The sequence below is a fragment of the Desmodus rotundus genome, chromosome 3, assembly GCF_022682495.2.
Source record: "Desmodus rotundus isolate HL8 chromosome 3, HLdesRot8A.1, whole genome shotgun sequence".
Lineage (NCBI taxonomy): Eukaryota > Metazoa > Chordata > Mammalia > Chiroptera > Phyllostomidae > Desmodus > Desmodus rotundus.
In genome coordinates, this window is record NC_071389.1 from 184,807,151 (window position 1) to 184,819,816 (window position 12,666).

At 41.9% G+C, this 12,666-nt stretch overlaps 1 protein-coding gene across 7 annotated transcripts in view; it reads right to left on the reverse strand.

The window, feature by feature from the left end:
* The window catches only part of ANKS1B (ankyrin repeat and sterile alpha motif domain containing 1B), an 805,832-nt gene that overhangs the window by 238,741 nt on the left and 554,425 nt on the right, over positions 1 to 12,666 (reverse strand). For all 7 annotated transcript variants that reach the window (XM_053921934.2, XM_024579129.4, XM_024579128.4 and 4 more), the window contains one exon: positions 9,907 to 10,059. In XM_053921934.2, coding sequence (XP_053777909.1) covers positions 9,907 to 10,059 — 153 coding nt within the window. The remainder of the gene's footprint in view (positions 1 to 9,906; positions 10,060 to 12,666) is intronic.

Genomic DNA, 12,666 nt, shown 5'->3' on the forward strand with positions numbered 1-12,666 from the left:
TGACAGAGCTGATAGGAAAAGATGATACCTGTCGGGCGAGATGGGAGAGGCCAAGGCAGGAGAAAAGGGCACGAGGCTCGGAGTGGGGACTAGGGAAGCTGAGCAGTGATTCCTCGAGGCTAGAGTCTGCACTACGCACTGGGCTATCTAGTTCTAACCAGCGAGAACTGGGAGGGAGGAGCAAAAGGCACCTGAACGGTGCAAGCGTGTTCCAAAGAAGCAGGCCAGCTCCCAGCCTAACTCTGGGAGAGGGACCTGGGGAAGAGATAAAGAAAAAGGTAGAAGCAACATAAAAATAAAACAGGGAGAGCAGAGGATGGCATGGATATTAAAAAGCTTTCACGGGATTTTGAGATTCGCAGGAAACTGATGACACCAGCAGGGCAGATGTTATTACCCTCTATTTATAAACAAGAAACCGAGGCTCGGAGTCAATGACTTCTTAAAGGCCACATACTGAGTGGCAGATATAAGATTCAAAATCAAGTGACCCGATTCCAAGAAAAAGATGAAAGAAGAGAGGATGCGTTGGAAGCACTGAAACACACCATATGTCCTACTCCTTTTTATAAATAGGAAGTCAGCTTTTCACATAACCAAGGCTTAGCCTTTTAAGGGCCAAAGTGAAACAATTTTAGGCACTATTGAAAAGCATTTCTGAAATGTATTATACTTGACCTCGAATACTGACTGTATTTTACCTTCTTGATACATAGGGTTAAAAAGGGGCAGATTGAATCAATATGTATGGACTTCCAATTCAGGGATATCCTGGGGCTCTCATGAGGCATATCGATTTTATTGCTGTCATGCCTAACACATCCATGGCTAGAAATAGCTGTAGAGCAGAATCGGCTGACTCAGCCGCTTCTTCTCTCACACTCAGCTCCACCTTGTTAAGTGGCTTCTGCCCCTGCCTACTGCTTCTGATCCTGTCACTCCCCTGATTAAAATCCTCTTAATGGATCCTTGCTGATTACAGCAGCATGCTTTTTTAATCCCAGCCTGCACACTAAAATATCCTGGGGAGCTTTGAAGAAGAACCTCTCAACGCCCAGGTGCCACCACCAAAGATTCTGCTTCAACTGTTCAGGTGCGGGGCTCTGGCCCACCGGGATTAATCACAGGCTACATGGACATGGGCTTCTTTCTGGTCAAGATGGTGTAGCAGAGGTTGGATTTACCCTCCCACTTGACACAATGAAAAAATACAGACAAAGTAAATGAAACACTGGTTTTCAAGACATTGCTCATGAGGCAAGAAGGACATTAATCCCTGAGAGATGAGAAGCAAGCAAAGTCAGCCCTACAGTTGTCCTAGTTTACCACCTTGAGGGAATCCCCAGGCCAGTGCAGGAAGGGACCCGGGGGCCTGGACAAAATTTTGGATTGAGAAGATGGAGGTGAGAGTCCAGGGGGACTAAGTGGCTCCCGTTTTCTGGGCAGAGTGCTGGACGGGGAGAGTCCCGATCAGCACCCGTGTGGGAGGGCACTATCTGAGGTCAGATTTAAAAAAAAACACCTGAAAAGATTATAGTGGGAATAGCACTTAGAATTCAAACAGGGTTGGTGATAGTTCGCACTACTCGGACTGGGGAGCTTGGGAACTCACAGGCGTTGCTAGAATGCTCAGAGCCTCTTGCCTCAGTTGTGTGGAAGTCAGTACTAGCCATAGACCAAAGGGTGCTCTGGTCTTGCCTAACAAATCAAGACCCGAAAAACCAAGCCTGAAAAGATCAAAGTGTATACAAGGAGCTTCTCTGCATCCCAGAACAAAGCTCAAGAATATGTATAGGAATACAAAAATATCCAGCACACAACGACGTAAAATTCAGAATGTCTGGCATACAATGAAGCTTACTGAGCATGCCACGAATGATGAGAATCAATCAATCAATCAAAACCAACCCCGAACTGACACGGTGTTGGAGTTAGAAAATGAGAGCATTAAAAACAGTTATTATAACCACATTCCATACATTCGACAGGTTTGAGGATGAAGTGAAACCTAGAATACAAGGGCATTCAAACAGTTATTATAACTGCATTCCATGAGTTCCACAAGTTAGAGAAAAGATTGAGCAGTTAGATAGAGACTTGGGAAACATAAAAAGGACTCAAGTCTAACCACTGGGGATGGAAACTATAGTCTCTGAGATGCAAAATATGCTGGAGAGGAGTGATGGCAGACTAGATATTACAAGGAGAAAATGTTAGTGAACTTGAAGACATAGCAATAGAAACTATCCAAATGAATCACAGAGAGAAAAAATCTTGAAAAAATGAATAGAGCATTGGTGAGCTGTGGACCAACTTCCAATGGCTTCATATACCTGTGATTGGAGTTTATCCATGGAGAGGAGAGAAAAAGCAGGACAGAAAACAATATTTTAAGAATTAACAACCATGGGACAGCCATTAGGGAGGTTCCTCAAAATTTTAAAAGTAGAATTAGTACATGATCCAGCAATCCTATTATTAGGTGTATAGCCAAAATAATTGAAAACAGAATCTCAAGGAGATATTTACACACCCATGTTCACTGCAGCATTTCCCTTCATAGGCAAGAGATGACAGCAACCCAGATGTGTATCAACAGGTGAACAGAAAAAACAAATTTGCTATAGACATACAACGAACTATTATTCAGACTCAGAAAGAAGGAAGTCCTGTCATATGCTACGCAACAGGGATGACTTTGAGGGCATTATGCTCAGTGAAATAAGCCCATCACAAAAAAACATATACGGCATGATTCCACTTAGTGAGGTACTTACAGCAGCCAAACTCCTAGAAACAGGAAGTAGGATGGTGGCTGCCAAGGGCTGGGTGAGGGGGAAAAGGGGGGGTTGTTTCACGGACATAGAATTTCAGTTTAAGATGAAAAAGTTCCAGAGCTCTGCTGTACAATGATGTCAATACCACCTAACACTACTATACTGTATAGTTAAAATGGTTAGCATGGCAAGTGTTCTGTTACGTGTTTTTTTGCCTATAATAAAAATGATTTTGGTGATGATTATATAACTGTGTATATACTAAAAATGATTGAAGTGTACACTACACATGGATGAATTGTACAGTGTGTGAATTACATCTTATAAAGCTGGAGAGACAAGCCCTCAACTGCACGCAGTGCGATGGGAATGAAAGTAGCTACATGGAGGAACACTCTACCCAAAAGAAGCGAATTGAGCTGTGCCATTCGAAGTAAGGGTGGTAGTTGCCTGGGGGGGTCATGGGAAAGCCAGTCACTGGAAGGGGCCATGAGTAACCTTTTAGATGTTGGTAAGTTTTGGGGGGGTGCTAGTTACATATGTGTGGTCTGTTTGTGTAAAATTATTAAGCTGTACACTTATGGTACACACGTATATGTATACAGATTTTTAAATGTATGCTATCATTCTATACAAATGCTTTGAAAAAGTTAGCCCTGGCTGTTGTGGGTCAGTGGATTGAGCACTGGCCTTCAAACCAAAAAGTCACCGGTTTGATTCCCAGTCAGGGCACATGCCTGGGTTTTGGGCCAGGTCCCCCATAGGGGGTGTGTGAGAAGCAGCCGACTGACGATCGATGTCTCTCTCATACACCAATGTTTCTCTCCCTCTTCTTCTTCCTCCCCCTCTCTCTAAAAATAAATAAAATCTTTAAAAAATGTTTTGAAAAGTTGAAGAGAAAAAAAGAAATATAACCACTTCATGGAAAACCACAAAAGAAAAAGAAACAATGACCAAATTTTTTCCAAAGTTGATGAAAATTATAACTTCATTAGAAGCTCAAAAAAACTTCACACAAAAGAAATATGAAAAAAACTATATCAAGGTACATTATAATTGCTAAAAAGCAGTGATAAAGAGAATACCTGAGGTGCAGACAGAGGGGTAAAAGACACGTTATGCACAGAGGAATAACAACAACAACAACAAGAGAGGATGATAGGAGATTTCTTGTCGGAAATAATGCAGAAGAGAGAATAGTGGATCAACATCTATAAAGAACTACTACCCTAGAGTTCTATACCCAGCAAAAATATATTTCAAAAATGAAGGCAAAGTAAAATCTTTTTACCGGCAGCCTCACACTATAAAGATGTTAAAGGAAGACTTTCGTGTAGAAGGAAAGCGACCGCAGGTGGAAATAAGGGCGTGCACAAAGGGATGAAGAGGAGGTGTGGCTTCTTGGGTGTGTGACCGATGAGGGCACACACAGTCCCGCAACTTTCCTTCTGAAGAGTCCTGTGTTTGGTTTAACGTTCTGAGGTCAGTGACTTAAAATCTTTAGTCATTGTTGAACAAGGGGCTCCATATTTCCATTTTGCACTGGATCCCCAAATTAGGAAGAATGAATACAGAACCCGACGAGGAATACTCTGTAGCCCTGGGGGCGAGGGGAAGGCTGGAATGCTGAGCGTGGCTGCGATCTAGGTCAGATGCTCAGGCATGCAATGGGGGAGGGCTGCAAGTGGCGCCTTTCAGAGGAAGTTTTGAATGCTTAAATTTTAATCAGCAGAAGAGTGAATGGAATCCGGGTGGGGAAGAAACAGATGCCACTAAAATAATTCTTTAAAGGTAGACATTTCTGCAAAACCAGAGCATGGTTTTCCTTTTTGCACACAAATGGCTACGCTGACGGCTCGAGACTGTCTCCTCAGGCCAAACGCCTTGCTTACTTGCATTTGCGCGTGTGTTTTACTAACTGCAATGCCAACAGATTCACTTTCAATGGGGAAACAAAGCCGTATTCCTTCCAATGAAGATTTAGTGTTAAAGTGCATTTTATTGGGGTGTAATTCTATCTCAGTTTACGTCAAGGCTCCATAATTCAGAGCAACGTAATAGGCGTTGCCATATAACAAAACATGCTGAAAGATAGTGGAATTAATAATGCCATTTCTAGTGAATCACCAGCCTCCAGGCCACATGTGAAAGGCGGAAAAACACCCCCACTGGAAAGTGAGTGTTTACTTGGGAGAAGATTGTCCATCTCTTGTGAGGAAGGGGGAAGGGTGTTTTTTTCCAAAACATAGGCCAAGTGAGGGAAGCTTTAAGAAGAGGAGGAGTGGAAGAGTTTGCATTTTAGATGCACTGCGGGGGGCGGTGGAGCCCAGAAACTTCCCCTGCAACACGCCTGGACGAGCCTGAAGCTCAGACATCGTGTCTAGCTGCCCTGAGGCTTGTGAGGAGCTATCCGTGCGTGGGTACAGATGAAATGCTTAAATCCAAAGATAATTGATGAAGTTTGCTTCACACTTGAATACTCATATCCAGTTACTTAGTTAAAGCCTTTGGCTTTGATTAAAGTTTTTAACATTTGAAGTGTTGACTGATGTAGCTTCCCTGGTGAGGAAAAATGAATATTTTTCTCATTTATTAATGTCCTATAGTGAAGGCATAACCTTTCACTGAAAATAATTGGCTTGGAGATGGAATTATAACACTCGTCCTCCCCACTCTTCCCCTGCAAGTTGTGGATCTGCGGATTATTCCTCTTGGTTGGGAGTATAAACTACCACTTGCCTTCACCCAGTGTGCACACACACGTGCGTGGGCACACACTCACACACACAAGGCAAAGAAAGACTGGCAGGGAGTCCATTGTATTGCTGTTAGAGCAATGAGGGCAGAGGAGGAAGGAGTGTGAGTTTATAATACTGGTCATAAAGTAGGAACATCAAAGCAAGTAATGAGTCGAAATCTGTTCCTAATAGGACTGTATTTCTACAGCATTTAAGCACATAAAGTCGCACAATTACCGATTTAATGCCAAATTGGAATGTTTCCTCTGAAAATTTCCACGTACATCTCTAAGTGATTGGATTATCACAATATTTTCCCCAGAAAGGTAGAAATTAAATCAACAGCATTGCACGAGAGGGAAAACCCCCCACAAACCCTGGTAGCCCTAACCAAAAGAGTGAGGCGCGTAATTCCAGCGCTTCAGGCAAGAAGCAGATGATCTTATAATCAATTTACGGTTGCAAAATGCGTCCCAACGATTTCCATGGGACACATGGATATCACTTCCCATAGTTATTTGTTTCTACCCAAAGATATTGAAAACACAGCCAATCACTGCAGTGAGATTTTTAAAGCTATTCTTGTCCTGAGGAGCAGAGATTTAAGAACACGGTGAAGCCTGACTTTTATTTTGTCTGTTTAATGTGCACGTTTATCATTATCAGTACTGTGGGACATCATAGGCCTAAGCTAGAATTAGTTCCTTGGTACATCCACTGGGAAGAAATTAATGATATGTTCTCCATCGAGGTTCGCAATTTAATAAATCGGACAGTTCAAATTTATTTGGCCTTACCAAAATTCCCTTAGTAGGTACACAGCGGTAAAATAAATTACCATTGTTTTTCATAATTGCAACATGTTTCTTTATCTAGAAAATGAATAATTTTAATGGGGATTTAATCATTATCCATACATACTTCATGTAGAAAATTCGCAGCCCTTTTATCTAAAACTCCCCAGACGCAGGACTGTTGAGGTTGCCAACAGCCGCAGAAACTGTTGTGCAAACTTGATACCACCACACGCAAGGCCCGAAACACCTTCTGACTTAAACACGAGGATGCACTTCTGCACTGTTGTCTTTAATTCTCTTGACAAGCCTGTGCAGAGGACTGTAATTCAAGCCAGAGTTTCATGCAGCTAGCATCTGCCGAGGGAACGATTTGCCTGACAATCTCTCTCAACATATTCATATTGTCACCCTAAAATATCAGTGCAAAAGAGATGTTAATGATGTTGTTTAATGATAGTGGCAGACACAGGGACAAAGCAGAGACATTGATAACATCAGTTTCTGAATATAAAGCATGGATTAGGGCATAAGGGAACAATTTTTGGCATTCACGTCATTCTCTACGTCCACACACACGTGGCCTGTAAAACTGGCGATACCTGATGTCTTAAAGGTTTCTCTGTTGCTTTAGTTCCCCTGCCGACAGTGCTGGTAGTAAGACATTAGATTTCTACTACTCTCCCTAACCTGTACACTTGGTACACAGGGGAACCTGCGACCCAAACCCTTACCAGGTTTCTCAGATAACCTTGTTCTTCAGACAATAATGTACTCTGCCAAGGAGAAGATCTTTGGATACTTTTCGAAAGATTATAATTTCAAAGTTTTTTGTACTTTTTAAGTCACAACTTTGTATAGTTTTCATTTCATCGTGAAAATACTTTGAATAGATACTATGTTCTCTGAGACTGTATTACTTGTCTAATATCAAGCTCAATACCATGTCAAATTGGAGGCTTAATCGATACTATGTAATGTTGCTGATGTTACTTGTAATCATATCAGCCACCAGCCTCCTCGTCCTCTGTCCCCTTTCTCGGCACCGGCTGACCTCCGTGTCAAAGACAGTGCATGCAGAACAATAGTCCACGGGGCCATTCCGCTCCCTTCAGACTGGCCAGTCATTGCCAAGGTTCCGGATGTGAATTTCCCTAACAGGCTTTGCTCTACCTCAAGGTGACTGTGCACTGCCTTTAGGCTAGGACACAACAAGTTATGGGTACTCAGTATAGACTTACTGGGCCCATGTATTATATATGACATTGTCTTATACATGGATACCTTCCCTCATTAGCTGGGAAAAACAAAAGTCGTGACTTTGAGAGCAGTCAAGAGCGCCGTAAGCCAGAAGGCACACGCACATTGTGTCTTTTATTTAAAAACCTGACAACCCTAAACCATCTGATGAACCCCTATTACAGTAGCTCTGATGGACACAAACATTTTCTTTCTCTGATGCCCAGATATGAAAGTACAGATCAGTGTTTGTCCATAATAAATATATCTACTGAGTTCAATGACCTGCAAAACCCCCTCATCAAGAGTGCAAACGTGTCCATAAACATTGCACAAGGAACTTCTAGTTTTACCCATTTATTTTCACGACAATAAATGAAATTAATGTAAATAAGGAAGGAGGTTGGTGTTAGATGCAGAGGAATTTGGTTTCAAGGTCTATGACACAGGGACTGTTTCCCACTTCCCATACGATGCTCCTGACAGGCACGTCTGCTCTCCACACTGAAGTCACAGTGCGGCAGAGCAAACGCGGCTGAAGGGAGGGAGGACCCTTAAAGATCCACTAGGGGTGGAAAAGGCTCTCTTTCTGTCCCAGCTCCAGGCTGGCTGATCCTGTGGGTGGTGGTGGTGGATCAGTCCCGAGCCTTAGCAATAAACTTTCTGGCCCCACTGACTATGCAGTCATTGCAATTGTCACAAGGCCCGGTGACAGGGACTGAACAGGCATTTCTAGGCTGCAGGTGCCCCCAGCACTGGGGAAGGTGTGGGTTCAAAACACCAGCCTCAGCATTTGGGTTTTGAGACAACGTAGCCTTGCTTCAGTGACACTTGCTTCAAACATTTGGTAATAGAGTTCTATTGGAATCCATTCTTTTCAGTGAGGGACTGCTGCTACTGCCAGTCAGGTGAGTGACTCCTGTGTCATCTATCCTACTTGTTCTCCAGTGGGGAGCGACGTTATTTGGAAGATGTTACACAGAGATATTTGTCAATTGCCTCATTGGCTAGAGTGCAACGTAATTGGAACGACACCTGTTTGATCTACCGAAGGTGCCCCTTTAACAAATGGCTAAGAGTGGCTGTGAGAGAGTATCGAGTTCTCAGAGAAGAACTGAAATCTGCTTGATGCAACCAAAAAGCAATACAGTTTCTCTAGTTCCATCGCCACGCAGTCTAAGAGCACAATTAACCAGAGGCTTTTCGTGAGTTTCTTCTGAAATAATGATTGCTTTTGTGAGGGGCGGAGCACAGAAAGCTAAGAGTTGATGACGGTGAATTAGAAGGAGCCAAGAATTTGTCCATTTAAAGTGGCTTTTAGATTAAAGAACTGTTTTTATGAGATGTTCTAGAAAAGGTATTATTTTTAAGACAGACATTTAAAAGCAAAGGATAATTAGTTACTACTAATGACCATCACTTAAAATAATGACATGGATTCTGTAGAGACTGGACTTGCAGAGACAAAGTGGCAGAAAGAGAAGAACAGAGCACTTTGAACTAGCAGAAATTTACTTGTTTTTTCAGCTTATGAATACTTTTTCAGTTATTGGGATATGGAACTTAAATCTAACAAATTCTGTAAAAGATTAAATGATTTCTTTAAAAAGAAAAGTTTGTGATGCCAAATATAATGCAAAGGCATGATCACTATAAGTTGTCTTTTCATCCCTTATATTATCTTTTGCCATTAGAAGTAAAATAGGAGTAAAAATGAAATGAGAAAAGATTCAGGAACAAAAACATTTGTGCACATTAGTTGATCTCTTTGGACTTGAATACATGGCAACATACATTGGCCAGTTTGCATAGAAAATCTATGTCACGTGTATGAATAAAACAGAGACAAGATTAGATATAAGCTATGGAAAATAAAATTTTGATATTACAGCAGCCTATTCAATAAGAACAAAGGCAGCCTCTTTAAATATAAGGTATTGCATATGCAATTAAGGCGTAGAGACAGAAATATAATAGACAACCAAAAATAATAACTGTCATCTTTAGCAATGATTATGACCAAAGATCAAAATTTGAGCCTATTTGTTATTACAACCATATCCTAAAATGACAAAACTTGCTAAAATGGAAAATCCAGGAGTGCGTGGAAGGTTTTCTTTTTTAGACAATGCAGGACACCCTGAGAGTCTTCTTGGTTCCCTGCCTCAAAACTTCTAAAGACAGTGACTGTGGAGCTTGACTGGAGCCAAGAGAGACGGGTATTTAAAACACAAGGCATACCTGAAACGCATTGGATGTCCGAACACTTACAAAGAAAGAAAACCACTACCCATGTACAGTAAGAACTTCATTTGTCAAGGGTTGAATGACCAAGGTGTCTTTAAGAGACCGACTTACATTAATAAGTTCAACCTCCCAGATTTTTTTCAACAGGTCCATCGACGTGTAGCCGTTTATTAGAAAGGCTTTGGTGTAGTCACCTAGTTCAATGGAATCCAGCCACTCCGCGACAGAGGTGGGATGGTAGCCGTCATGGCCAATGGGTCTCATCTGTAATTAAGAAAGGGGAATTAGGGTTAGTCTAACCTGTATACGCTGTGTTCCAAAGCCAGAATGTGTCTTGCCACTTGGAAATTTATCTGATATGAAGCAAGAGATCTTTCTGGATAAGGAAATGAGGAAAACCAAAATCCTTTATGCACAACCCTAATGCATTGATAATCTTCACACTGAATTAGATTAAAAAATGCACCCCCAATTTTCCAACGTAGCTGCCCTGTCAACTCCATCTCTGAGAAAACGAAATATGTCGAACTTCTGTTATAGACATTATTGGCATTCTGTTGGATGGAATATGAAAAGATGTCAGTCAAGCAGCATGAAATTCAATGCTGAAGGCAGAAGGAGCTACAGTCCCAAAATGTAGATGATAATTTTCATATGCACAACATCAAAGCATGTGAAAATACTGCATAACTTGACTCAAACAACCAAAGGAATTTATCCTTATGCAAGACATGTATTGTAGGTCGTGCAAAAATGCTGGGGAGCGTGCTGCTGTGTCAAGCCAGTAAAGAAAGGCTTTTTAGTGTTTGAAGACCACATGTTCCTTTGTACATCGAACCCACTGTGTGTTAGACAGGAAGAGAGAATTGCTGTGCTGGCAGATAGGTTCTTATTGTTTTCTCAGCTCTGTACAGATCTTTTTTTATCTTTTTTAACTTTGGGAGAACAAAGAAGTGTGACGGCAACATAACATTTCTGAGTTTACATTGGAGTGTGAAATTAATTTAAGCAAGCGAAACTTGGGGGTTTAGAATTTTGTGTGAATTATTCCAGTCTTTAAGGTTTTAGTTGAAATTCTAGGTGAATTCGTGGTTCTCGGTTTCGAAGGAACTCACGTCTAGACTTGTGCTGCTTTGCACGCCAACTATGTATCTGATTCTATCTGATGCTTCGGCGATTAAGGACAGCCGGTGCCTCATCCCCTGATGCGATCCTTCAGTGGAATTCATGACGGGAACAGCAAAACAGAGCAAAACACAAAATAGATTTTCCTGTTCCTTCAGATTCAAGGAGATAAATATTAATGGAAATCCATAGGACTTTGATTTGTGAGCAGAGGAAAGATTAGCCCGGGCGTCAGGGATTCAGGCTTTAATATTAAACATGTTAGGCTTTCTGTCACTGTGCAGGGTTCTCTTTTTTAAGATTCTCCCTTACTCCTTTATTTTAAAGTTACTTTTTCCCTTTCCCTCCTCCCTGTTGTTTCACTCCCTAATCTATTTTCCATGTTGAGGCTTAAATGTTCTCTATTTTAAAGCTACGGTGTAATTCAGTATTTGCATGAGAGTCTGAACCGCCTCAGACCTTTGTGTATCACTGTTACAGTGACTAACCCACTTGAGCTACTCATTAAACGTTCGCTCGTGTAACACTTAGCTCTGTGTTTATGACACAGGAGCTACAAATTAAAGGACAACTCGGGGTTTGCAAAATGCAGTTGAGTGGCATCCCCAAATTACCAGATGTCATGTATGTGTAAAATTGGAGACTAGGTCCCAAGGCGGAGGCTAAAGGTATGAAGTACCTTCACATTCTTCAGTTACACAAATATTGGGCTACGTGCATTCTCTAGGACTTATCAAGAGGTGGCTGAACCAACTGCTAACTTGAACAATCACCCCAGTCCCAGAAACTCCCTGGCTGTTCCAGCTGATATAAGAAATAACGGGAGAAATGGAAAGGAGGAAGGAAAACTCACTGGAACGGAAATTAACAGCTTGGCCGGGAGGTCTTGCTGTCAGCCATTCAAGAAACTGACCACCCCTGCTGTGGATACTGGGGACAAACTTAGGGAGTCCTGATGAATCCAGTTGAGGCAGAGTCGGATGTGTGCCGTGGGGTTCCCACAGGTCACCCCAAGTGACACATCACTCTTTTGAGAGAGCAATCGGTGTCCACCTGCTGCACAGAGGTTGTTGATGGTCTCTTACTGAAGAACAGTGGCAGGGATCCCCGCCAGAGCTCTGCAAAGCAAACCTAATGAAATATAAATATGTTTGCCTTTCTCCTAATCCCTCCTGCTTGTCCAGTGCCAGGGAATTTAGAATAAAAAAAAGAGACAGGTGCCAGTTCCCCAGGGAAAGCCTAAACTTGGTGGGAGTGGGGAGAGGGCAAAGAAAATAAAACTAGAGGCTTTGATGAGTTGGCATTGAATTTTCAATCTTGTATATGACTGGAAAGTTACTGGGTATGTTTGAGATAATGTAAAAGTTAATAACATGAGAATCAATTGAGTTTAGTTGAAGGCAGGGTTAGAAAACAAATCACATCAGTATCTCACTGAATGCAGACTGCTCAGTGTTCTGGTTACTCCTGAGGCAAGTTCTCCAAGCCCATCCTTAAAGAGGTGAGAGGGAGGGAATTATTTGCTGGGGTTGTGAGAGATGGGCAGGCAGAGAGCAAGAGCGAAGAGAACCTGGGAAGGGGTACATTGATGTCTGCAGGGGCAGCGGCCATCCAAGCACTCATTCAAAAAGTACGTAGTCAGTGCCTATTCTGATGGGTATCATGGAAATAGTAGGGAACAAAACAGTTATAGTCTCTCCTTCATGAAAATTATAACTCTTAATTAAAAAAATATACGAACAGATG